The sequence below is a fragment of the Crotalus tigris genome, unplaced genomic scaffold (genome assembly GCF_016545835.1).
Source record: "Crotalus tigris isolate CLP2741 ecotype Arizona unplaced genomic scaffold, ASM1654583v1 scf7180000024400.591365, whole genome shotgun sequence".
In the NCBI taxonomy this organism is placed as follows: Eukaryota; Metazoa; Chordata; class Lepidosauria; order Squamata; family Viperidae; genus Crotalus; species Crotalus tigris.
In genome coordinates, this window is record NW_024100568.1 from 54,471 (window position 1) to 78,328 (window position 23,858).

The 23,858-nt window shown below is 38.1% G+C and overlaps 1 protein-coding gene across 4 annotated transcripts in view; it reads left to right on the plus strand.

Annotated features, from left to right (window-relative positions):
* FSTL5 (follistatin like 5) overlaps positions 1-23,858 on the plus strand; it is a 353,800-nt gene that overhangs the window by 29,251 nt on the left and 300,691 nt on the right. For 2 of the 4 annotated variants that reach the window (XM_039329531.1, XM_039329533.1), the window contains exon 2: positions 20,782-20,815. In XM_039329531.1, coding sequence (XP_039185465.1) covers positions 20,782-20,815 — 34 coding nt within the window. The remainder of the gene's footprint in view (positions 1-20,781; positions 20,816-23,858) is intronic. The other 2 variants (XM_039329532.1, XM_039329534.1) reach the window with 1 other exon arrangement.

A 23,858-nucleotide genomic window follows, 5' to 3' on the forward strand; every position in this document is an offset into this window, starting at 1 on the left:
GATGAACTAGGCATTGGCCTATAAAAATTTATGCTGCAGTGTTTTGGAAGCTAATGGAAAAAAAATAAATGTACTTCTATTAAAAAAAAATATGCACATATCCTCACCCAATAGTGACATTTCTGCTCCATTTCCATTTATCATATGCAGAACTAGGATAAAATTGGGAGTAATTTTGTTATGAAGTTACTAATATAAATTCTAGCTAAAAATAATAAAATTTAAGATTTCATGGTGTGTATTTTTTGCTTTATAACTATTGCATATGACTGATAACTGGCTTTCATTATCAAAATTATGTTAATCAACCAAATAAGATTGTTATCTTCTTCCACTAAGTTCATTTTAACTAGTTATTTATCTTAGTAACATTTTAATAAATCATGTGCTTGTCTAAAATATACTACATGGTCTCCTAATTATTATGCTAATAACATTATGTAGATCTATCATTCTTTTCTTCAAGGCAAGATATTAACAAAGTAGATTTTAGGAGACAATATGCCACAGTAGTATAAATAGCACAATTCTGAATTTAAAGAAAAGCTGAAGCCATTGTTTATTCCAATTAGCTAAGAACAATTGCTCAAATATTTATTGACAATATAAGAAGTCTTCAAAGCAGCCATTTCTATAAAAGAATGTGTATTTAATCACTGTGAAATATTCCTTGAAACTGTAATATTTTTATGCCAAGAGACTGCATATATTAAAAAATAAAATTAAGCTATGATTGTTGTATTCTTCTAGTTAGTAGAGCAGTGTTGCACAATGATGTAATATTTACAAGCCATCCTAAAATACATAAGAAAGCATCTTTATGGGAAGTCTGCTAGTATGGCCCTAATCCATGGAAAGGATTTCCTCGAATTTAATGTAAATTTATTTCCAAATAATTGTCCTTTGGATAGTAACTTCTATACAAGGAGGAACGGTTACATTTTTATTCCTGCTAAAGCATTAAAATACATTTAATTTCATTCTATTTTTTTTTTCAGTGCTGGATTAGATATATTGCAAGTCACCCAAAGCTTGGAATAAGCCAAAATAGTAATTTGTGTGGTCAGCCATCCAGAAGCTTTTTTCATCACATAGCTGGTAGAAAATATTTTCTCCTTTTCATTTGACAGGGCATTGAAAAGTCAGGAATGAATACAGCCTACTGATGAACAAAAGAGACTTTTTTCAGTTTTAATATGCTGCGAATTGCTATTTTCCACTGCTTTCTGCTGACATAAGATGATGAAATACAAACATGATGTAACATTGTGCAATTCCTTTGATAACAATTTGGCTGTTACTCAGAATTCTAAACTGTTTATGACACAAGAAAAGTATTTTTGCTAATTCTTGAGCTTCAGCAATTAAAACCAATTTCAGATATTTTAAAAAGATAGATATATCCAGGGCTTTTTTTCTCATAGAACGCCTAGAATAGAGTTCCGGCACCTTTTTTGGATGGAACCTTGTAGGGTAGGCAAGGCGGGTTGCATGACATGTGTGAGTTCCGGCACCTTTTTTTTTTTGAAAAAAAGCACTGGATATATATATATATATATATATATATATATATATATATATATATAGTAAAGAAATAAAATGAACACCAGGGTAATAAAAACTATAAAAGTTTTAAATTAATTAAAACTATAAAAGTTTAATTAAAAGCGCCAAGCTTTCGCTGTCACCTGCCGGCATCTTCAGGGCTAGCGCGCCAGTGAATGAGAAAGTCCTTTATAGGCGTGTCAAGGTTTGCGCCCGGCTCCTTGACCTCGTTATCGGGCCTGATTGATTCAATTGCGTACGGTTAACCTGTTTTTCCTTTCTCTTTTTGGTTGCATTTCTATCTTCATCCATCCTTATTTCTCTCAACCTTGGGGTGGTTAGGTGGCAACTCCAGTTGTTTCGGTTGTCTTTGCATTCTAATCCCCCCCCAGGTTCAGGTGGTAGTGCACATTCCACGTTCCTTTCACAGCCATATCCTACCCAATTGTTCCTTTTAAAGTAACTTTCCTTTTTAGTCCCAATACTTTCATTTTTAGTGCGCCCGTCATCCGGATGGTCTTGCGGGCTGTTACGAGTCAAATATGGCGTGGGGGGGTGTTCAGCAAGGTGGAGGGGTCGTTTCCTGGTCATCGCCTTGACACGCCTATAAAGGACTTCCTCATTCACTGGCGCGCTAGCCCTGAAGATGCCGGCAGGTGCGGGGAAAGCTTGGCGCTTTTAATTAAACTTTTATAGTTTTAATTAATTTAAAACTTTTATAGTTTTTATTACCCTGGTGTTCATTTTATTTCTTTACTATGTATACTCCCAGGGTTCATATTTTTAACCTTTTTAACCATATATATATATATATATATATATATATATATATATTCAATAATGATGGTGAAAATGCGACTCCCGGGCATAATTATAAATGGAATGAATAAAGCGCGTTCACCAGGAGAGTTTAAAGTTAAAATACTTCAATTAAAGTATTTTACTATATTAAAAGTTTGCCAAGCTTTCGTTGGGAAAACTCCCCAACATCTTCAGGGCTGAGAGACCGTTTCTAACAAGGTGATTCAAACGGGTTCCATAGACGTCTGCACGTGGTTCCTAGACTGTGCTAGCATTCCCTGCTGAACAGCTGATAGGTGGGAGGGGGAATCAGAGTAAAGATTTCTTCTGTCGTTCTCTCGAGCACTTTTGTTCACATTTCCGTCGACCTCAGGGGGTATTGTTAAAGTTATGTTCCGCCCTCTCCCGGCAGTATTGGCTCTCGTTGCAGTGGGGGGATTTAGTTTGATGTCATTGTGTATCCTACCATGGAGGCGGGGCTTCATCGGCTGCAATTTAACATCTTTCCTCTGCTGCGTGCTCCCGTATTTATTTTCGCTCGCATGTACAAGCATCAACTGGATGTGGTATTTTTCAATGTTTGAATCATCCTCCTCCATCATGGTGTCCCCCATGCTCATCTTCCCTCGTAGATCAATATTCAAGTTAAATCCCCCCCATTTCTGTGAGCAAAAATCTGTTGGTATTTGGGCAGATTCCCCGCTCATGTTACTTTCCCTTTTATCAAGCGAACGGGTCGTCATCACATGTTTTTTCTCCCCTCTCTGTATGGGATATCCACCTTTATTATTATTATGGGTAGTGCTAAAGAACCACTAAATTTAGCACTACCCATAATAATAATAAAGGTGGATATCCCATACAGAGAGGGGAGAAAAAACATGTGATGACGACCCGTTCGCTTGATAAAAGGGAAAGTAACATGAGCGGGGAATCTGCCCAAATACCAACAGACTTTTGCTCACAGAAATGGGGGGGATTTAACTTGAATATTGACCTACGAGGGAAGATGAGCATGGGGGACACCATGATGGAGGAGGATGATTCAAACATTGAAAAATACCACATCCAGTTGATGCTTGTACATGCGAGCGAAGATAAATACGGGAGCACGCAGCAGAGGAAAGATGTTAAATTGCAGCCGATGAAGCCCCGCCTCCATGGTAGGATACACAATGACATCAAACTAAATCCCCCCACTGCAACGAGAGCCAGTACTGCCGGGAGAGGGCGGAACATAACTTTAACAATACCCCCTGAGGTCGACGGAAATGTGAACAAAAGTGCTCGAGAGAACGACGGAAGAAATCTTTACTCCGATTCCCCCTCCCACCTATCAGCTGTTCAGCAGGGAATGCTAGCACAGTCTAGGAACCACGCGCAGACGTCTATGGAACCCGTTTGAATCACCTTGTTAGAAACGGTCTCTCAGCCCTGAAGATGTTGGGGAGTTTTCCCAACGAAAGCTTGGCAACCTTTTAATATAGTAAAATACTTTAATTAAAGTATTTTAACTTTAAACTCTCCTGGTGAACGCGCTTTATTCATTTCATTTATATATATATATATATATATATATATATATATATATATATATATATATATATATATATGTATGAAAACCAGTGTGATATAGTTCTAGTCATTCTTAGCCTGGCTATGAGTTTGGGCCAGTATTTCTCTCTCAGCCCTAGACTAGGAAATTAAAAAAGTCTATCTATCAACATGTACTGGACCAGCAGGTTAGATTATGGTCAATAATCTTCAGTAAAAAGGCCTTTTTCATAAAGTAGTTTGACAGAGAGACCCTGGCAGATAGATAGATAGATAGATAGATAGATAGATAGATAGATAGATAGATAGATAGATAGATAGATAGATAGATAGATAGCCGGATGGATGGATGGATAGATAGATAGATAGATAGATAGATAGATAGATAGATAGATAGATAGATAGATAGATAGATAATATATACAAGACTATTATATACCAAGTGCCTGAATTAACAAATCACTTCCTGCCTGAGCAGGAGGTTGGACTAGAAGACCTCCCAAGGTCCCTTAGAACTCTGTTATTTGTTATTCTGTTTTGTAATTACTGTACCATATAATTATTGTACAGTAAACTATTGATTTTTATATTATAGAGCATACTATTATGATCATAAAGCATGGAAAGAAATTACACTATATAGATTAATATCCCATGGTAACCTCTTTCCTCCCCATATATATAATGAATAGGAGCTAGAAATCTCCATAAGTAAAAAATAAATACACTTAATGTCTTTAAAATGTTTATAAGTATCTTACTTTTATAAATGAAATCCATAGAATATAACGCAATAATACAATTCATCAATTTTCTCCTTGAATACTATTTTGCTTAATTAATTTTGCTGTGCCAAGTGATAGAGAAAATCTGCTATATTAAATTGAACAGGCTTAGTTTAAACATTTCCTTTCATTAAACAGAGTTTGACTGGCAATGTAACATAATTCATTTGCATTGTTCTCCTGATTTAGAGCCTGAGTAGGACTTAACTAATGTGGCTGTGACAAAAAATATAGCAGTATGAAATATCTGAATATGTTCTTCAGATCTAAGTAGAAATTAAGGAACTGTAACATTAGACTGCAGGTGGAGGAAGTCATTTCTGGTATCATTAACACTAGCCTGAACCATCAATTAACTCTGATGATACAAGATGATCTATACCTCTTTATGTGATAAAGGCTCAATATCTAATAATTTTAAAAAAAGAGGTAGAGGTTCTGCAGGGAAGAAATCCAATGTGGCACTATTGCAATTTGTGATTAGAGTTATTAAAATCAGTAATTATAACTTAAATGCTAGAAATTGTTGTGAAAATTATTTCAAAGTGTCTTTGTTTGAAAATACATTTTATTAGAAGAAGTAGAAAGAAGAAATAGTACAAAAATGTAATGCCATTTGTGGGAAGAATTGTGTGGCATTGGCAGCTTTTGTCTTTTGATATTATGTGTGTCTGTATGAAACACTGAGCTATAAGCTACCTAACTACGTTTTATTGTAATATCTTATGTGAACATAACCTATGTGGTTACTTAATGACTCAGTGTATTGTGCACAACCAGAATAAGCAGCATTGAGAAAACATGGTTAAATTAGCTATTGTTAAATATAGTATATATAGAGAGGCAATGTTGTTTTTTCTTCTGTTTTTTGTTTTGGTTGTTCTAGTAGAGAAAAATTCTCTTTGCTATATCATCAACTTTTCTGAAAACCGAAAGACAAAAAAAAGAGCAGTGTGGAAAAAAATAATGTTTCTCTTACCCCATTTTGATTTTTGAAAGATCACAAAAGTGAGAAAACATCGAGTTTAATTTTCTATGATACTCTGAGTGGCTTAAAATAATTATTCCTTTTTTTTTTTTTTTGCCCTACATTTATTTGGACAATAACCAGAAAATCTTGAAGAAAGTCTTGGAGAATTTAACCTAATGTTAATCAGAGTCTTTGTAGTAATTAAAAGTGTGAAATGAGAAAGGCTGTTAGTTTGTCCTATGAACCACCCACTAGGATCAATAGTATCATCAAGTGTGATTTGAAAACCATATTTGATTAAAATAGAAGTGGAAGTGGTAACTTTGATGGTATCTCCCAATTTTTGGTGTGATCCTGATTTTCTTTAGAATTGGTTTCTAGGTCTGAAGAAACATCCCCAGGGAAGGGGAAACTCTGGAAATCAACATTTTGTTCCCTGGATGGCTGGATACTTTTGGAAAGCTTCTTGAAGAAGCAAATCAGGTGAATCGGTTGGGGCGGGACAACCAAGAAGCAAGCTGGTGAAGAAGATCGAACCAGATGGTCCACTTGGAATTGGGAAAAAGGAAGGCTGGGAAGAGAAAGCCCTGAAAGTTACCATAACCCAGGGGGGAGGTAAAAAAAAAAAAGCAAAGAAGAAGAATCCAGAGGCTGCCCCCCCCCAGACAAAGACACAGAGAGAGAAGAACTGGGATCTATGGAAGCTATAATGGAGTATGTAAAGAAAACCCTTGATGATTTTAAAATGCAAATGAAAGGGGACCATGAATCCAAGTTGGAGGGAGAGTTGGAGGAGGAGGAATCCGAGGAGGGAAAGTTGGAGACTCAAGAGGCAGGAGCTGCTGGAGCCCAAGGTGCAGCACAACCCCAAGGACACCGACCACAAGCTGCCAGATCCAGACCCCCCCAGCCAGAAGAAGTGAAGCCGATTCCAATCGGGGCAAAGTTTGATGGAGACTCCAAAAGGCTGGAGTATTTCCTGGTGCAGGTATTTACTTACATGCAAATCTATGGGAGAAGGTAGGTGTGGTCGTTTTGGTGCTGGAAGGGGCAGCGGCTGATTGGATGGCGACTCTTTATAACTGCAATGCCCCCGAGCTGAGAAACTTCAACCCTTTTATGGCTGCACTCCAGAGGCATTTTGAAGACTGTCTGGCAGACAAGAAAGCTCAGAAGCACATAAAAATCATGAAACAAGGGAGAATACACTGAAGAATTCAGAGAACTGGCTAGCCACCTTCGTTGGCCAGAGGAGATCCTGGTGAGCTGTTTCCAGGATGGGCTTAATGAGGAGCTATATAATGCTTGTGTGGCTCAGGGAGCCCCGAGGTGATTTTATGACTGGTGCCTGCTAGACGAAGAGGTGGAAATCGACCAACACAAACACCTACACTGCCCGGTGAGGCAAAGTTTCAAGCTGCAGCCAGAGAAATGAGGAGACTTCTCTTCTCTTCTTCGCAAGACCTGCTCTCTCCCCCCTGCCTCACAGCACAGCATGTTTCAAATGTGGAAAGGAGTGGCATCGCACCACTGATTGTGCAGCAAGATGCCTGCTAAGAAAGGGGATTGCCTGCTGGCTGGGAAGCCCTGCCCCTGAGCCAGAGAAACTGCCTTGAAGTCTGTGGAGGCTGAGGAGCTCCCTTGGGACTGCAGTCCGGTAGATAGGGCTCCAGCCCCACAAGCTGCTGACCCTGGAGAAATGGAGGACAATGATGAGGACAACCCACTGGTGAGAGAGCCAATTGACCCCATAACAGTGCCCCTAGAACTGTCCATTCCTGGCACTGGAAAGAGAGTAAAACTAGCTGCCCTTTTGGACTCAGAGTGTACCCGATGTATTGTGAGCCCAGAACTAGTGGGACAGATGGGAATACTCTTCAGGAGATTAAAGACTCCCATTATGTTTTGTCAGCTGGATGGATCCATTGCAGGAGAGGTGCCTGCTAGTTTTGCCATCTGACCCTTACGCATCGACCTAGGGAACCACATAGAGACTTTAGCTTTTATTGTGGCTCCTGGAATAGATTGGCCATTAGTCCTGGGGCTGATATGGCTAAAGAAATGGAATCCTGTAGTTAACTGGAGGGGGTGGCAACTCAAATTTGCCGATGAGGAAGCCCTTCCCATAGCTAAAGAAACTGACAGGAGATGTGGATTATGTCGTGATTTTGCTTCCGCCCTTAATGAGTTGGAGCTGCAAAGCCTTCCAATGGAATACTGAGATTTAGCTGAGGTGTTCAGTGAACAGAAGGTGGATGAACTTCCCCCTCACCACCCCACAGACTATGTTATTGAGATCATCTCACCAAAACCTAAAACATACTCAATGGCTTCTAGAGAATTGAATGAACTGGGAAAGTTTATAAGAAAAATTTACAAAGGGATTTTATTGAGCCAGCTAAAACTCGAGTAGTTGCCTCAGTCCTGTTTTGGGGAAAGAAAGATGGATCTCTTCATCTCTGCATGGACTATCGAAGTGTGTGTGGAGAACATGAACCCCCTACCTTTAATGAAGGACATGTTAGCACACCTGTCAAAAGGGAAAATCTTCTCAAAACTGGACCTGAGGGAAACTTACTACTGCATAAGGATTAGAAAGGGAGATGAATGGGAAATGGCTTTTAACTGCCATTAGGATGTTTCCAATTCAAAGTACTTCCGTTTGGACAGCAGGAGGCACCTGCTGTCTTTATGCAATTGATAAATGATGTGTTGAGGGATCACCTGTATAAAGGGGTTCTGGTCTACCTGGATGATATCCTCATCTACACTGAAATGAAAGATGAACATATTAAATTGGTCGGAACTGTTTTGAAAAAATTACGCTCTGAAAAACTGTTCGCCAATCTATCTAAGTGTGAATTTCACAAAGAGAGTATTGATTACCTGGGATATCACATATCCCATGGGAGGATAGAAATGGATCCAGGAAAGGTGAAAGCAGCGCTGGACTGGGCTACCCCAAGAACCAGGAAACAACTCCAAAGTTTCCTGGGGTTTGCCAATTTTTATAGACAATTCATTCCATTGTTTCCTCAGATTGCCCTCCCTATCACCAATCTGTTAAAAACCAAAGGGGAGGAGATAAAGTAAAACCTAGCCAGCCATTAAAATGACTGTCAAGCAGCATTTGAAAAATATAAAAAGTTATTCTCCATGGAGCCTGTCCTGAAGCATCCAGATCCAGACCAGCAATTCATCATCCAAGCTGATGCCAGTGATATAACTGTGGGGCTGTTCTCTTACAAAGGAAGGGAGGTTACAACCTTGTGCATACACCTCTAAGAAACTGTCAGACATGGAACAGAGATGGGCAGCATGGGAAAAATAAGCCTATGCAATAAGATGGGATTTGCTTACTAGGAGACAACTAGCTTTTGTATATTTGCCTTCTGTTTTAAAAGAAGCTCCTCTTGACCACAGCTTGCTTTCTACTTTTTATTGAAACATCATCATCTCTGAAGTCTGTGATTTTAAAATGGCAAGAAGGGGAGGAGTTGTTGTAACCAAGCCAGAGTAAGGAAGATGGAAACTATTTTGGAAACTACTTCAGAAATTTTTGGATTTAGATCTTCTAGAGGATTTTATTATTTCTAAGATGACTCTGCTGAATTTTTTTTGTTTTAGAACAAAGTCTGTTTAAACGGTACTCTAAGAGCAGGGGATGGGGGAAAGCTCTATTTTTACTTGCATCTGATTGGAAAAGGTGTGTGTAATGGGACACTTGATTACATGAAGGGACACAGAACCTGAACTTAGTTGCAACCTATATTGTACAGGTGATGCTCGACCATGCAAGGCAGCCAAACCCCATAATATCACTAACATAACTAAATTAATGGAATTAATATTTTTAATCTTTAAATTTTATAATTTTGGATAATGGTTATGTGGAAGAAAGTAGAGAGAAGACCATCAGACAACTTGAATCCCTAAGAGCTATTTTGGAAAAATATACAACTAAAACAGATGAAGGAATCCAGGCAATAGGAACAAAGCTTGAATTAAACATTGATACACTTTCAAAGGAACTCTGCAACAAGATACATCACTTAACTGAAAACGTTAAAGAGATAAAAGTGTAAATTTTTTGGAGTATGACTCAGAAAAGAATGATGTCCAGTATGAAGTTGATTTGGATGAGAAGGCTGTCCTGGAATTACAGTTCAAGCAACTCCAGTTAAGATTCTGAGCAGTTCCCAAATTGTTTGAAGAGGATATTAGATCAAGAATAATTAAATCTTTGGCTCAATTAATTAATTGAGAAGAAAAGAAATTGGATATTGAAGTCAATAAAATATATAGAATAAACTCTATATTTGCCACCATGAAAAAATTACCAAAAGATGTTTTAGTCTTTAGGTAAGATGAGAAAGTAACAGGTATAAATATCAAAAAGGAAGTTTATAAACTGAGAGCGTAACTATGAATTAGTTATGTTTTTGCAAGACCTGAAACTAATATAGAATATTTGATGAAGAAACTAAATGATTTTGGAACCTTAGCAGCTTTAAGATAAATAAACAGAAAACAACAAGACGTCAGAATCCAATTATATTTCATCTTTAATCATCAAACATAGAAAACCCCAATTCTGCCTTCTCTGGATTCTGCCATAAGAGGGAGAGAAGGGGGAGAACAAAGGGGCTTTATGGCCCTCACTTCCTTCAGTATACTTCTAAGGAATTGAATGTGTTTATTGCAACCTCAAAGAGTTTGAACCTTACCATAACAAAGAGGGCTATTTACCTTTCATGTAGTTTATCTGAAGTCTCCATCCAGACGGAAGAAAGGAACAAAGGGGTGGAATTGTGATGCCTGAAACTATCACTGGAAGGGGGGGTGATTGGGTGGGACTGCTGGGGAACCCCTTAAAACCTTGAATGGGAGAGCTTGGACCCCAAGTCCTGTCTAGCACACCTGCAACCACTTCTTCTTAATAAAGGATTCCTGTTGGAAGAATTATTCCAAGAGTTCTGTCTTCTTAAGATGCAAAGTGGGGTGGGTCCTTACATTAGACAGGACTTGCAAAATTAATCCACCTGGAAGGGAGACCCTTGCCGGGGGATTTTGCAAAAATTTACCATGTCAGACAATGGAGCAAGAGAGGGGGGAAACTCCCTGGAAAGAGAGCCGCTGACCCAGTTGGAACCTTGCCAGATGTTGGGATCCGAGAGGTCAGATTCCTCAGGAGAAGAAGTGGTGGAGACACAGGACCACAAGCCTCGCTGGTCGATGGGCGTTGGAAAGAAAAGTGAGTGGGGAAAGGAATCAAGAAAGGTGACCCTGAGACGGGGGACCAAGCAACCAGAATGGAAGCAGGAGATGGAGAAATCCCTGCACGCAAGTGAAGAGGGAGGAAGCTGGGCACCGTACTCAGACTGGATCCTAGAGAAAGCTATTGACCTGATGAAGAGAACTCTCAGCTCCCTAGGAGAGGAGAATCCTGAGCCCTACGGCCGCCCCAACTCCTGGAGCCACAAAGGGAGAGACACCGAGGAGGACGTGGAACCTGCAACCCCGGGGACATCTACTGATCCGTAAGGCCCCACCCCCTACCGGACCACAGATGGCAATCTGGATGGAAGACACTACCACCAACAATGGAGGCACCGATCCATTCCAAGACGTCCACCGTTGGAGGTGAAATTCAAAGGGGAGCCAACACACTTGGGGTTTTTCCTAACCCAAGTCCTCAGCTACATGGAGGAATACGGGGAGGACATTCCCAGTGACAAAACCCGCATCCGGATCGTGCAATCTGCCCTGGATGGACCGGCTGCAGATTGGGTGGTGAACTTGCATGACTCCAACGCCCCAGAACTCAGTAACTTCAACCGTTTCATGTCCTCTTTGAGAAGACGATTTGAAGACCCCCTGGCTGATCGCAAAGCCCGTGAAAGGATAAAAACGATGAGGCAAGGCAAATGTCCGGTGGCTGAATATACACAAGAATTCCGGGCCATTGCCAGAAAACTGAATTGGCCAGAAGACATCCTCCTTGGTCATTTCAAAGACGGACTAAACTATGATCTATACAATGCTTGCCTGCCCTGAGGGGACCCACACCGACTTGAGGAATGGTACGTCTTGGCAGAGGAAGCAGAGATCGACATATTGAAGAGGCACCGCCAAGGAAAACAATGGAGCCGCTCCCCGCCTGAGCTGCCACACAAACCGGTGAAACCATCGGCTACAGCCAAGAAGCAAATGGGGTGTTTCAAGTGCGGAAGAGAAGGGCATTGAGCTGTAGAATGCCGCTCAAAGGCCCCCCAGCACAACCCAGACAGATCCCCAATCAACAAATCCAGAAAGTCTTCAAAAGAAACGGCCATGAGAATGATGGAAATTGCAGAACCCCCCACTTCTGCTCACCAAGGGGAAAGAACTCCAGTCTACACCACAGGGCCAGTGGATGCCTCAGATGACAGCTCAGAGGGCGAACCCCTGGTAAATGGATGCATCACACCCATCTTCAAAATAGTGACTATATTAATCCCCCCCATGCCCGAAGCTGTGAAGGTGAAAGCCTTAATAGACTCTGGCTGCACCCGCTGCCTCATTAGCCCAACACTAGTGGGGAATCTGGGCATCCCATCCAGGAGACTGGAACAACCAATCTCATTTGGCCAGTTAGATGGATCCATAGCAGGGAGGGTGCCAGCTACCCTTACACCTCTCCCTGGGCAAATATGAAGAGGACATAACGTTTGTGGTGACCCCAGGTATGGAATGCCCAATGATTCTAGGGATGGAATGGTTGAAAAAATGGAACCCCTGGGTAAATTGGAGGACGACAGAAATCAAATTCCCGAAGGGGGACCCTATGGACTTAAAACCCCAAGGGAGGCTACCAGAATCAAGAATAGAAAAAGCATCCATAGGAGAGGAAAAAAGATTAACAGAAATACCAGAGGAATATAGAGACCTTGCTGAAGTCTTCAGTGAGGAGAGGGCGAATGAGCTCCCCCCCCCATCGACCCACAGACTGTACCATTGAATTCAAGCCTGGGGCAAAACTCCCGAAGCCGAGATTATACTCCATGAGCCCAAAGGAGAAGGAGGAAATGGAAAGATTTATTAAAAAAAACCTAGAGAGAGGTTTCATTGAGCCAGCCAAGCCTAAAGTGGCTGCCCCGGTCCTTTTTAGAGAGAAGAAGGATGGCTCCTTACGTTTATGCGTGGATTATAGGGCCCTGAATACAATCAGTGAAAGCAACCTATACCCTCTGCCCCTCATGAAAGACATGCTGTCACACCTATCGAAAGGGAAAATTTTTTCTAAACTAGACCTAAGGGAAGCTTACTATCGCGTGAGAATTAAGGAAGGGGATGAATGGAAGACTGCATTTAACTGCCCCATGGGGTGCTATCAATTCAAAGTCTTGCCATTTGGATTACAAGGGGGCCCTGCAGTCTTTATGCAATTAATCAATGACATTTTAAGGGAGCACCTGTTTAAGGGGGTCCTTGTTTACTTGGACGACATTCTTATCTTTACTGAAACAAAAGAGGAACACGTCAACCTTGTCAGAGCGGTTTTAAAGAAGCTGCAAACCGCCCACCTATATGCCAAACTCTCAAAATGCGAATTCCACCAGGAAAGGATAGACTACCTAGGCTACCGCATATCCCCACAGGGCATTGAAATGGACCCAGAGAAGGTCAAAGCAGTATTCGACTGGGCACCACCCCGCACAAGAAAGCAACTACAAAGTTTCCTGGGCTTTGCAAACTTTTACCGCCAATTCATCCCCTCATTTGCCCAGATAGCCTTGCCCCTCACTAACTTACTAAAAACGAAGGGAGCATCCTCAGTAAAACCTAGCCAGCCACTAACATGGACAATGGAGTGCCAAGCAGCGTTTGAGAGACTAAAGAGACTTTTTTCTGCCGAACCAGTAATAAGGCACCCAGACATGGACAAGCCCTTCGTAATACAGGCAGATGCAAGTGATGTGGCAGTGGGGGCTGTGCTATTACAAGAAAATGATGATGGAGTATTGCAACCCTGTGCATATACATCCAAGAAACTCACGGAAACAGAACAGCGCTGGCCCGTATGGGAGAAGGAGGCTTATGGGATACGTTGGGCATTACTCACGTGGCAACAGTTCCTGGAAGGCAACAAAATCCCCTTCCAGGTGTGGACTGACACAAAAATTTGGAAGCCCTGAAAACTTCCAGGAAACTCAATCCCAAACAAGCCCGCTGGTCACAGCATTTTCACCAGTTCCAATTTAAGCTCAAACATTTACCAGGAAGAAAGAACTTCTCGCATGCCCCAATATAACAGCGCACGAACCACAGACTCTAGACCAATAATGGCAGAGTCACAACTGGCAGCACCAGTAACCACAAGAACCCAAGCCAAAATAAAACCACAACTGGACAGCCAAACTGGAATTGAATTCAGAAAAAGTTTGGAAACAGATGAATGGTTCCAGAAAAACAAAAATGTGTGCACAATGAGAGACGGGTTGCCTTGGGTAGGGGAAAAGTTATATATACCAACAACTCAAAGAGTAACTTTCATGCACCTTTGCCATGACACAAAATCAGCAGGGCATTTTGGATTTGTAAAAACTTTACATTTAATTAAATGGCAATTTTGGTGGCCATCCATGAAAAAGGACATTGAAAGTTATATAGCCAGTTGTCCAAAATGTGCCACGGCAAAGAGGTTGCAAGGGAAATTGCCAGGACTATTGCAAACAGTGGCAATTCCCTCAGCCCCCTGGAGAGAAATAGCCATGGATTTTATAGTGGAATTGCCAGAAAGCAATGGGAATACTGTGGTCTGGATGGTCACTGACTTGTTTTCCAAACAGGTGCACTTTATCCCTTGCCAAAAGATTCCCACCGCAAAAGCCTTAGCAAAACTTTTCATCCAACACATTTACAGATTGCATGGGGCACCCCAACGCATCATCTCTGACAGAGGGGTGCAATTTACGTCTGCATTTTGGAAGGAATTTTTATCCCTCTTAGGAACCACTCAGGGACTGACATCTAGCCACCACCCACAAGGAAATGGGGGGGCTGAAAAAATGAACTCCGTACTTAAGCAATATTTAAGATGTTTTCTTAGTTTCCAGCAGACCGAGTGGGCGGACTTACTCCCTTTTGCAGAAGTTGCCTACAATAATGCAGTCCACTCCAGCACAGGTTACACTCCTTTTCAAATAGCCACCGGTCAAAGTTTCAACCCCATGCCAGAATTAACCCCAAACGAACCAACGATCCCTTCGCTGAAAGAATGGATGGAAAAACTACAAAACACCTGGCCAATAGTTAGAAAAGCACTAGATGAAACTAGGCAGGCATACAAAGCACAAGCCGATAAAAAAAGGGTTGAGCCTACACCATTCATTATAGGAGAAATGGTGTACTTATCTACAAAATACCTAAAGTCCCTACAGCCCTGTAAAAAACTTGGACCAAAATATATAGGACCTTTTCCAATTAAAAGAATCATAAATCCAGTAACAGTAGAATTAGACTTTCCCAAAAATCTCAGGCAAATACACCCAATTTTTCATTGCAGCTTGCTGAAAAGAGAGCATCAGTCACCTCTACAGCCAAAAATCCACCCAATCATGGTGGAGGGTGAACAACACTTCGAAATAAAAGAGATCCTTGACTCTAGGAGATATCATGGAGCAACTCAGTACCTAGTTGCCTGGAAACACCTCCCTCCCTCACAAAAGGAGTGGGTCCATAAACGTCATCTCAGAGCCCCGAGGCTATTGAAGAAGTTTCACACAGAGTATCCTAACAAGCCTGACTAAGTTTTATACCTGTTTTTGTTTTCTTTCAGGTGGATCTCTCTTATTTTTAAGAGGGGCCGGATGTCAGAATCCAATTATATTTCATCTTTAATCATCAAACATAGAAAACCCCAATTCTGCCTTCTCTGGATTCTGCCATAAGAGGGAGAGAAGGGGGAGAACAAAGAGGCTTTATGGCCCTCACTTCCTTCACTATACTTCTAAGGAATTGAATGTGTTTATTGCAACCTCAAAGAGTTTGAACCTTACCATAACAAAGAGGGCTATTTACCTTTCATGTAGTTTATCTGAAGTCTCCATCCAGACGGAAGAAAGGAACAAAGGGGTGGAATTGTGATGCCTGAAACTATCACTGGAAGGGGGGGTGATTGGGTGGGACTGCTGGGGAACCCCTTAAAACCTTGAATGGGAGAGCTTGGACCCCAAGTCCTGTCTAGCATGCCTGCAACCACTTCTTCTTAATAAAGGATTCCTGTTGGAAGAATTATTCCAAGAGTTCTGTCTTCTTAAGATGCAAAGTGGGGTGGGTCCTTACACAATATTTGTTAAAAATGTGACCTCTCAGGATTGTGAAATATTGACTAAAAAGTGGGTTTTTTAAGATGGAGAAAAAGGTGAAATACCTGGGGACTATATTGACAAATATAAATACTAAACTGTTTCAAAATAACTTTGTGCCTATTTGGAATGATATTAAAAAAGACTTATTTAGATGTGACAAATTGCAACTATCATTATTAGGTAGAATCTCTATAATTTAAGATTACTTTTTACCAAAGATGTTTTTTTCTGCTTCAGACTTTACCAATACTTATAAGTGATACTCCATTTAAATAATGGGAGGTGGATATCTCTAAGTTTATAGGGCAAGGGAAAAAATAATAATTAGATATAAATTATTGCAAGATGCTAAGGAAAGAAGACTGTTGGACTTGCCAGATATGAAATTATATTTTGATCCCCTTCTGACAGGCTTGTATTCTCTGATGTGTATCTGTCTGATAGATATCTAGGAGAAATAGCATTTCCTTTCATTGACCTATTTTACAGCTATATCTTATATGCATACAGTATCTACACAAGTAAGTTATATTGAAGTACTTCAGGATTCTAGATTGTAAATCATGGTGTAACTATTCAAGTAAAAAAATAGGATAGAAAAGATAGTGTCTTTTTTATATTTCTCATTGATTTGATTCACATAGCATAATATACTATTGTAATGTTTTTTGTTTGTTTGATTTATTATTTATGAACCCAAGATTTTGGGTTAAAAATAGTGACTTATGCCTTATTTGTCTTAGTTTATCCAGAACAGTAAACTATGATTTTATTTTTTTTAATTATGCCATAGCTGTAATAACAATTATAATGAAGCCATAATTGAAATGTATCAATACATTGTGCAGAGTGGATAGATTCATTATGTACCATGCCATGACTTCATGCATTTTGCTAAGTAATTAGTTTTACCATCGGTTTTGAATAAAATGCAACCAAAATGCAATCAAAAATACAAAATAAATAAATCATGATTTGTAAATCATAGCCACATTTTGTATAAGCTAAAACCAAACAACATTATGACTATGCAATGTATATGCCTAGGGCAGGGGTAGGCAACCTTGGCTCTTTTATGACTCGTGGACTTCAACTCCCAGAATTCCTGAGCCAGCCATGCTGACTCAGGAATTCTAGGAGTTGAAATCCACGAGTCACAAAAGAGCCAAGGTTGCCTACCCCTGGCCTAGGGACTGTGAGATATACACAAAACCATAAATAAAGTAACAAATGATTTAGCATAGCATGAGCTTTAACACTGTTTGATCTATAGTTAGGCAATTTGTGATGTTTTTAAATCATTACTTATAGCTAGCTAGATTGCTGGCATGTTACATGTCACATATGTTTGCAGCCTGTTTTATCCTGTGCCAAATGAGTGAAAAAATTAATAAGTGGCATAATGTAAGCAAATTCTTCCTGACATTCTTATACCATTTTATATTTTTGTTACCATGGCATATACATATAGTATAGTACACATTAACAGTATGTGTTATAGGAATGTGTTGTGTTACTTTATTGCCACTGCAAATGCATGGAACAGTCAAAAACCTTTATGGTAAGCTTGTTTTTTTTTTAAAAAAACCTAATAATAAACATTAAATTGGATAAGAGGTTGAAAAGACTAAGCCTGATGTTCTCAAACCTCAGACCAGTTTTTGTACAAATCATATATTGATTTATTTTACATCTAGTTCTCCCTTTTACAATAAGCTCAAAGTAAGTTGGAACATAAAATAACATTAAAGCAATAAAAAAGGCTTGCAAGCAGAATAATTGCTAGTTTTATTTACAAACATAATAATCAACTTCTTTTCAAAAAGCAGAACTGAAATCATGCACTGTGTTGCAGATGTTAAGCTGGCTGATTTTGTATTGTATTTCTATTCTAAATGCAAGTGGCAAATCAACAGAATTTACTTTTGTGAAAGGCACAATGTGAAAAGGAGTAGTAGATAGAGTGATAGTCTCTATTTTTAAATTGCTGTATATCGAGGGATTGATCCACAAGTTTACATGACTTACATATGTACTTCCAAATTCTTATAACAATGTGACTATTTTTATAGAATTGGTTTGTCTATCAAAGTAAAATATGTCTAGAAATTAAGCTTGAAGAATGCAATATGATGTCAATTGATGTTTCAATGAGAAATAATACTCTCATGGTCGTTGGGATACTAATAGGATGTGTGTCATAGAGAAATAGAAATGAATGAACAAACGAGTTGTCAACTTTAGCTTTATCCTATGATAAGGGCATCTGTAAGAAAGATGACATATAAGATTGACAATGTACTTTGCATGTCTTTTGGATAGTCAACTTTTCCGTTTCATTCATTTAGGATTTTTTTTTTAAAAAAATGAAATTTGTTGTCAAGGATCAGGGTAGTTTTCAATAAAAATATTCATAGTAAAATACTAAATGAAAATTTCACTGAATAGTTTTCTGTTAACTACAACTCTCTACTTCTAACAGTGAGATTTTGCTGTTGCTTTTACAGAGGATCAAACCTGTAACATCAGTGAAATTTAAAATAAGCATCTATAAGATAAACATTTGATAATGTTATTTAGTACAATGAAATACTAAATGAAAAGGCTTTGAATGGTAATATTGGTTTAAATGTTTACTGCTGACTCTAATAGCAACCCAGCAAAATATAATTCATACAGATGATCAAATCTCTGTCATTGATGAAATTTTCAAATATATATATAAAACCCTTTGGTAAACAGCAGACCAAATTATTTTAGATTAAAGATTAAAAGAACCATCAACAATGAACTTCAGGGGGTGGTCAAGATATTTCTTGATTGCAGCACAGAGGTAGTGGTCATATGAGCAAAAAAAAGTGGACAAATGAGCAAGATCCTTCTGTTGATATAAGGTGTTCATATGAGCAAGATGTTTCTTGACTGCAGCACACATGGTTTAGAAAGCAATTCTTGAAATTGCTTTCTAAATCCTCTGTGTTGCAATCAAGAAAGAATTTGCTCATATGAACACCTTTATTCTTCAGAGACCCATGGCTAATTAACAGATGTTGAGCAAAGTGCAGGCTCATTAAAAAAAAAAACACATATACCAGTCCTTGAAATACACCAGTCCTTGAAATACACCAGTCCTTTTCTCCCAGATATTTATAATAACTAAAAGTCATATTGGTGCATGTCAATGAAGTATCTTTATATTTACAATTTGCAAGTTTATTTTGTTTTTCTGGAAAATAGTGTCTGGATTAGAATATTATATCAAATCATAACCACATTTTGTGAACTGCAGCTATAAATTACATTAATGGTTAAGAGTATCATATATGCTTCATTAATGATTGAGAGTATTATATTAGCCCAGAGATAAGCATGTGTGACCATTGTAGATAATCAATGAGGCGTTGAAACACAGAGCGTGTTAGAGTGGAGGCAAAGACCATAATAAGTGGAACAAAACACTGATATTATACATTTGGGCAGATCTATTATTTTATCAATGAGGTTTCAAGTTGAGTATACATGTGACATTTTATAAATCTTTCTTATACGTCTTTTGCATTGGTTTACTCTGAAAATGCATAGTAAATTGCTCCTCATTTTAGTGGTTTCTTTGAAGTTGAATAATATGAATTATGGAGGATTTAAAAATAGATCCAGGATAGACCCAAAGTGTAGTTTTTAGAGATTTTAGTTAAACTGATACAATAATTCTTATATGATATTTTCCCTAGAGAATGTTGACGATGTGCCAGATCACTCAAGTAATGCCTATCCTATATATAGTCTGGGTTTTCCTGATGTACAAATATAGCTGATAAGGCAGAAAATAAAGGCTGTTGTTCTGTTAATATAATATGTTTTGTAAATACTAGGTCAACCAACTAATTAATGAGACAAAGGGACTGTAAACTATTTATTATCAAAAAGGTACAGTAGAAAGAAATATCTGAACTAACTCTGAATATATAGTTTTTAATTATTACATTAGATATTTCTGAAAATACATGTTTTAATTGTACAGATCCTGAACTATCAGGTATGAAGAAAATTAGTTTTCTGCAATTTCTTGTCTTTGCTTTTCAGTCAAGTTAATTTTATAAATTACATTTCAGAATTTAGCAAGAGATGGGGGAGCTCACAAATAATTGGAAATATCATTGTATAGGAAAATCAAGAAAATAAAAGGCTCACTTTGTCTTAACAATGTTCACTGGATATATATCCCAGTTCTGTAGCATTTTGAACCAGAATTGAAATGACTACATAAATTTATATAAAAATATTTTAGATTCTTCAATTAGGTTTATTTTCAATAAATGTGCTTCAGAGTAATGGCGTTAGAAATACTTGATATTCATTCATTCATTCATTCATTCATTCATTCATTCATTCAGCCTTCGAACATTTCTTTTTTAAAAAATCACTTTTACTAAAAGACACACATTTTTGTGAACTGCAGCTCACTTTATCAGATGCTCATGAAAGTTCATGAGCATTAAAATCATCTATTAATTGAAAAAAGTATCACCATAGTACTTTTTCTACCATAGACTAAGATGGTCCACTCCAAGAAAGTATTCAAACAACTCTAATGGGAATGGATTATGCATACAAAGTCAGTACAAATGTTTTCACATATTGTTAAAGTGATCTAATCCTGATGAATTCAGAAAAAATAATACCACAATTTTTAAACACATATTTATCAACATTATTTATTTATAAACAGTATAAATGAAGTAATTATTGCTTTTCTCTTTATTTTCAATTTCAGCAGGAAAGGAGTCCTGAACATTCAAGAAATAAAGGTATTGTTCATCATTAACTGGAATATAACATGTATTTGCTCTCTGCCCCTTTTAAATCAGTATGAATAAAAGATAAATGTTATAATTATGATATTATATTTTAAGTACTGCAGAATAATGTGAGTTTTACTTTAAAAATACATAAATATATAAAGATATCAAAAATGTTTTTAAGGAATTATTAAAAATGTTTATTTCTGGATTTTAAACATTCTTCTATGCTGTATTTTGTACATATAGGCAAGTTGAGTTTATTACTTCCTTTAATTCTTAATTTAGATGTATAAAGACTGCCCCCAAATAGCATTGACTCTGGCCATAATGACTGTCTCTTATGCCAATCCTATCCAGTCTGGATTTCTTCATATCTATGTGAAATAATATAGCATTATTTCATAATTTGTTTCCCAAATCTACAACAAATAAGAAACATAGATATTACATTTCATACATGTATGATGATATTATATAAATTGTATGCAAGAAAAATAACACCCAAAAGATCAAACAGATTTAGTCTAGCAATACTTATTTTAAAATGGTATAGTGAAATAACTTATAAAGTGTTCCATAAAATAAAGTATATAAGATATTCGTACTGACTTCTCATTATATTCATCTGATTCGTTTGAATTAGTATACTATGCTTATTAATTGTAGGCACTCATAATAGAGCAGTGGTTCTCAACCTGTGGGTTGGGACCCCATTTGGGGTTGAACGACCATTTCATGGGGGTCGCCAAACAAGGCTGTCCACCATTTTTTCCCCTTTTCTTTGGCCACGCCCCTGGCACCCGGTGATGTATAAGTGGTTGGGGGTCACCACAACATGGGGAACTGTATTATGGGGTCGCGGCATTAGAAAAGTTGAGAACCACTATAATAGAGTTTTGTATATCTTTGCTTTCTTCTAGTGATCATCTGGATTTTTGCAGCCTGAGTATAGTAGCTTTAATGTAGGTAAAATATTTTGTTATCCTAGAATAGAATAGAATAGAATAGAATAGAATAGAATAGAATAGAATAGAATAGAATAGAATAGAATAGAATAGAAGGGACTTTGGAGATCTTCTAGTCCAGCCCCCTGCTTAAGCAGGAGAACCTATACCATCTCAAACAAGCAACTGTGTAGCCTCTTTTTAAAAATCTCCAGTGATGGAGAGCCCACAATTTCTGGGGGCAAGCTATTCCACTGGTTAATTTCTTCAGTGTCAGGAAGTTTCTCCTTAATTCCAGGTTGCTTCTCTCTTTGATCAGTTTCCAACCATTATTTCTTGTCCTGCCCTCTGGTGCTTTGGTGAATAACGTGACCCCCTTATTCTTTGTGGCAGCCCCTCAAATATGGAATACTGCTATCATGTCTCCTGTATTTATTCTTTTCTTTAGACTAGCCAAACTCAAGTCCTGCAGCCGTTCTTCGTATGTTTTAGTCTCCAGGCCTTTGGTCCTCTTAGCTGCTCTTCTCTGAATTTTTTTCCAAACTATCAACATCTTTTTTGTGATCCAGTAACCAAAATTAGCTGCAGTATTCCAGGTGTGGTCTCACTAGGGTTTTATAAAGTGGTACTAATATTTTGTGTGATCTTAATTCTATGCCTCTGTTTATACAACCCAGGATTGTATTAGCTTTTTTGGCTGATGCTGCACATTGCTGGCTCATGGTTAAGTGATCGTCCACTAGGACTCCAAGGTCCCTACCAGTTATTGTTTTTAGCCAGGTCTCACCCATCTGTACTTGTACCTTTGATTTTTATGGCGTAAATGGACATTGTATTGCAATGATGAAAGATAATGTATATGCAGCTTAGAGTTGTATTATGGGCCTTGACTTCTCTGAGCTTTTTTTTTTTTTTGCAGACATTTTATTGCCAGTCTAAAAAAAACATCATCATCATTTATTTATAAATAGCAGCTTATTCCTATCAGCAGGGTATTGTTGCTTATTTCATTTATTCCTCTTTATTTAGTTTTGGCTCTGCAAGTGTGTGATAAGGGATGATGTGCTCATGGCTGTTTGCCCTTTGTTTGAACTCTGTACCTTTTGAATGATGTATAAATGAAATTTATTTCTACATGTTTATTGATGGTAATTTGTCAAAGTATCAAGCTTCTAGGAATCATCTTGCATTTTTAGGCCTAACTTCTAAAATGTGTAGTTTCTTGTGTGAAATTATGCACATTTTTAATCAAGCTGGTAGAGTAAATCACTCATATAAACAAGTCACAAACCTTCTCTTCCATATCAATAATAAAGCAACTGCAAGAAGAAAACCAACCTCAGGAATCCAGCAGAACATACTGTAGATGAATGGATACATAATATTACAGATTAGTATACTTCCATTTTTTTGTTCTCATTTGTTTCTGAATGCATTTAATATTTACATTCTTAGGATTTGCCAAGAAATTCCATTCTTCCCTATAATAACAGCAATTTGACTTGTACATTTTATCCCTCATAAGTGCTCTTGAACATATTTGATACATTAGCAATGGGGGAGAAATCACATCCAACTAATGTGAAGCCAACTGAAGTCTTTGAGAAGCCCTCTACAATTAATAATAATTTTATGCTGAACTGTTTTGTGAAAAACTAAACAGGACAGATAACATGATTGTTGAAGACCAAGTGGAATTTCTGTAATTCAATATGTCAAGTAGAAGTCCCTTTAAAAATTAAGGAGTATTAATACATTCACCTTGTGGTAGCAAGATTTTTTCCATTGATTTCAATACAAAAAGTGCTTCTTGACCTGCATATAGGTTTCTCAAGAGACAAATAAGATGGTCTGGTACTCCCATTTCTTTAAGAACTTGCCACAATTTGTTGTTCTTTAAGATTGTTCTTTAAGATTGTTGCCACAATCAAAAGCTTTAGCATAGTTAATGAAGCAGATGTTTTTTTCTGGAACTCCCTAGCTTTCTCCATGATCCAGCATATGTTGGCAATTTGATATCTAGTTCCTCTGCCTCTTCGAAATCCTGCCTGTTCTTCTGGAAGTTCTCGATCCACATACTGCTGGAGTCTAGCTTGTAAGATTTT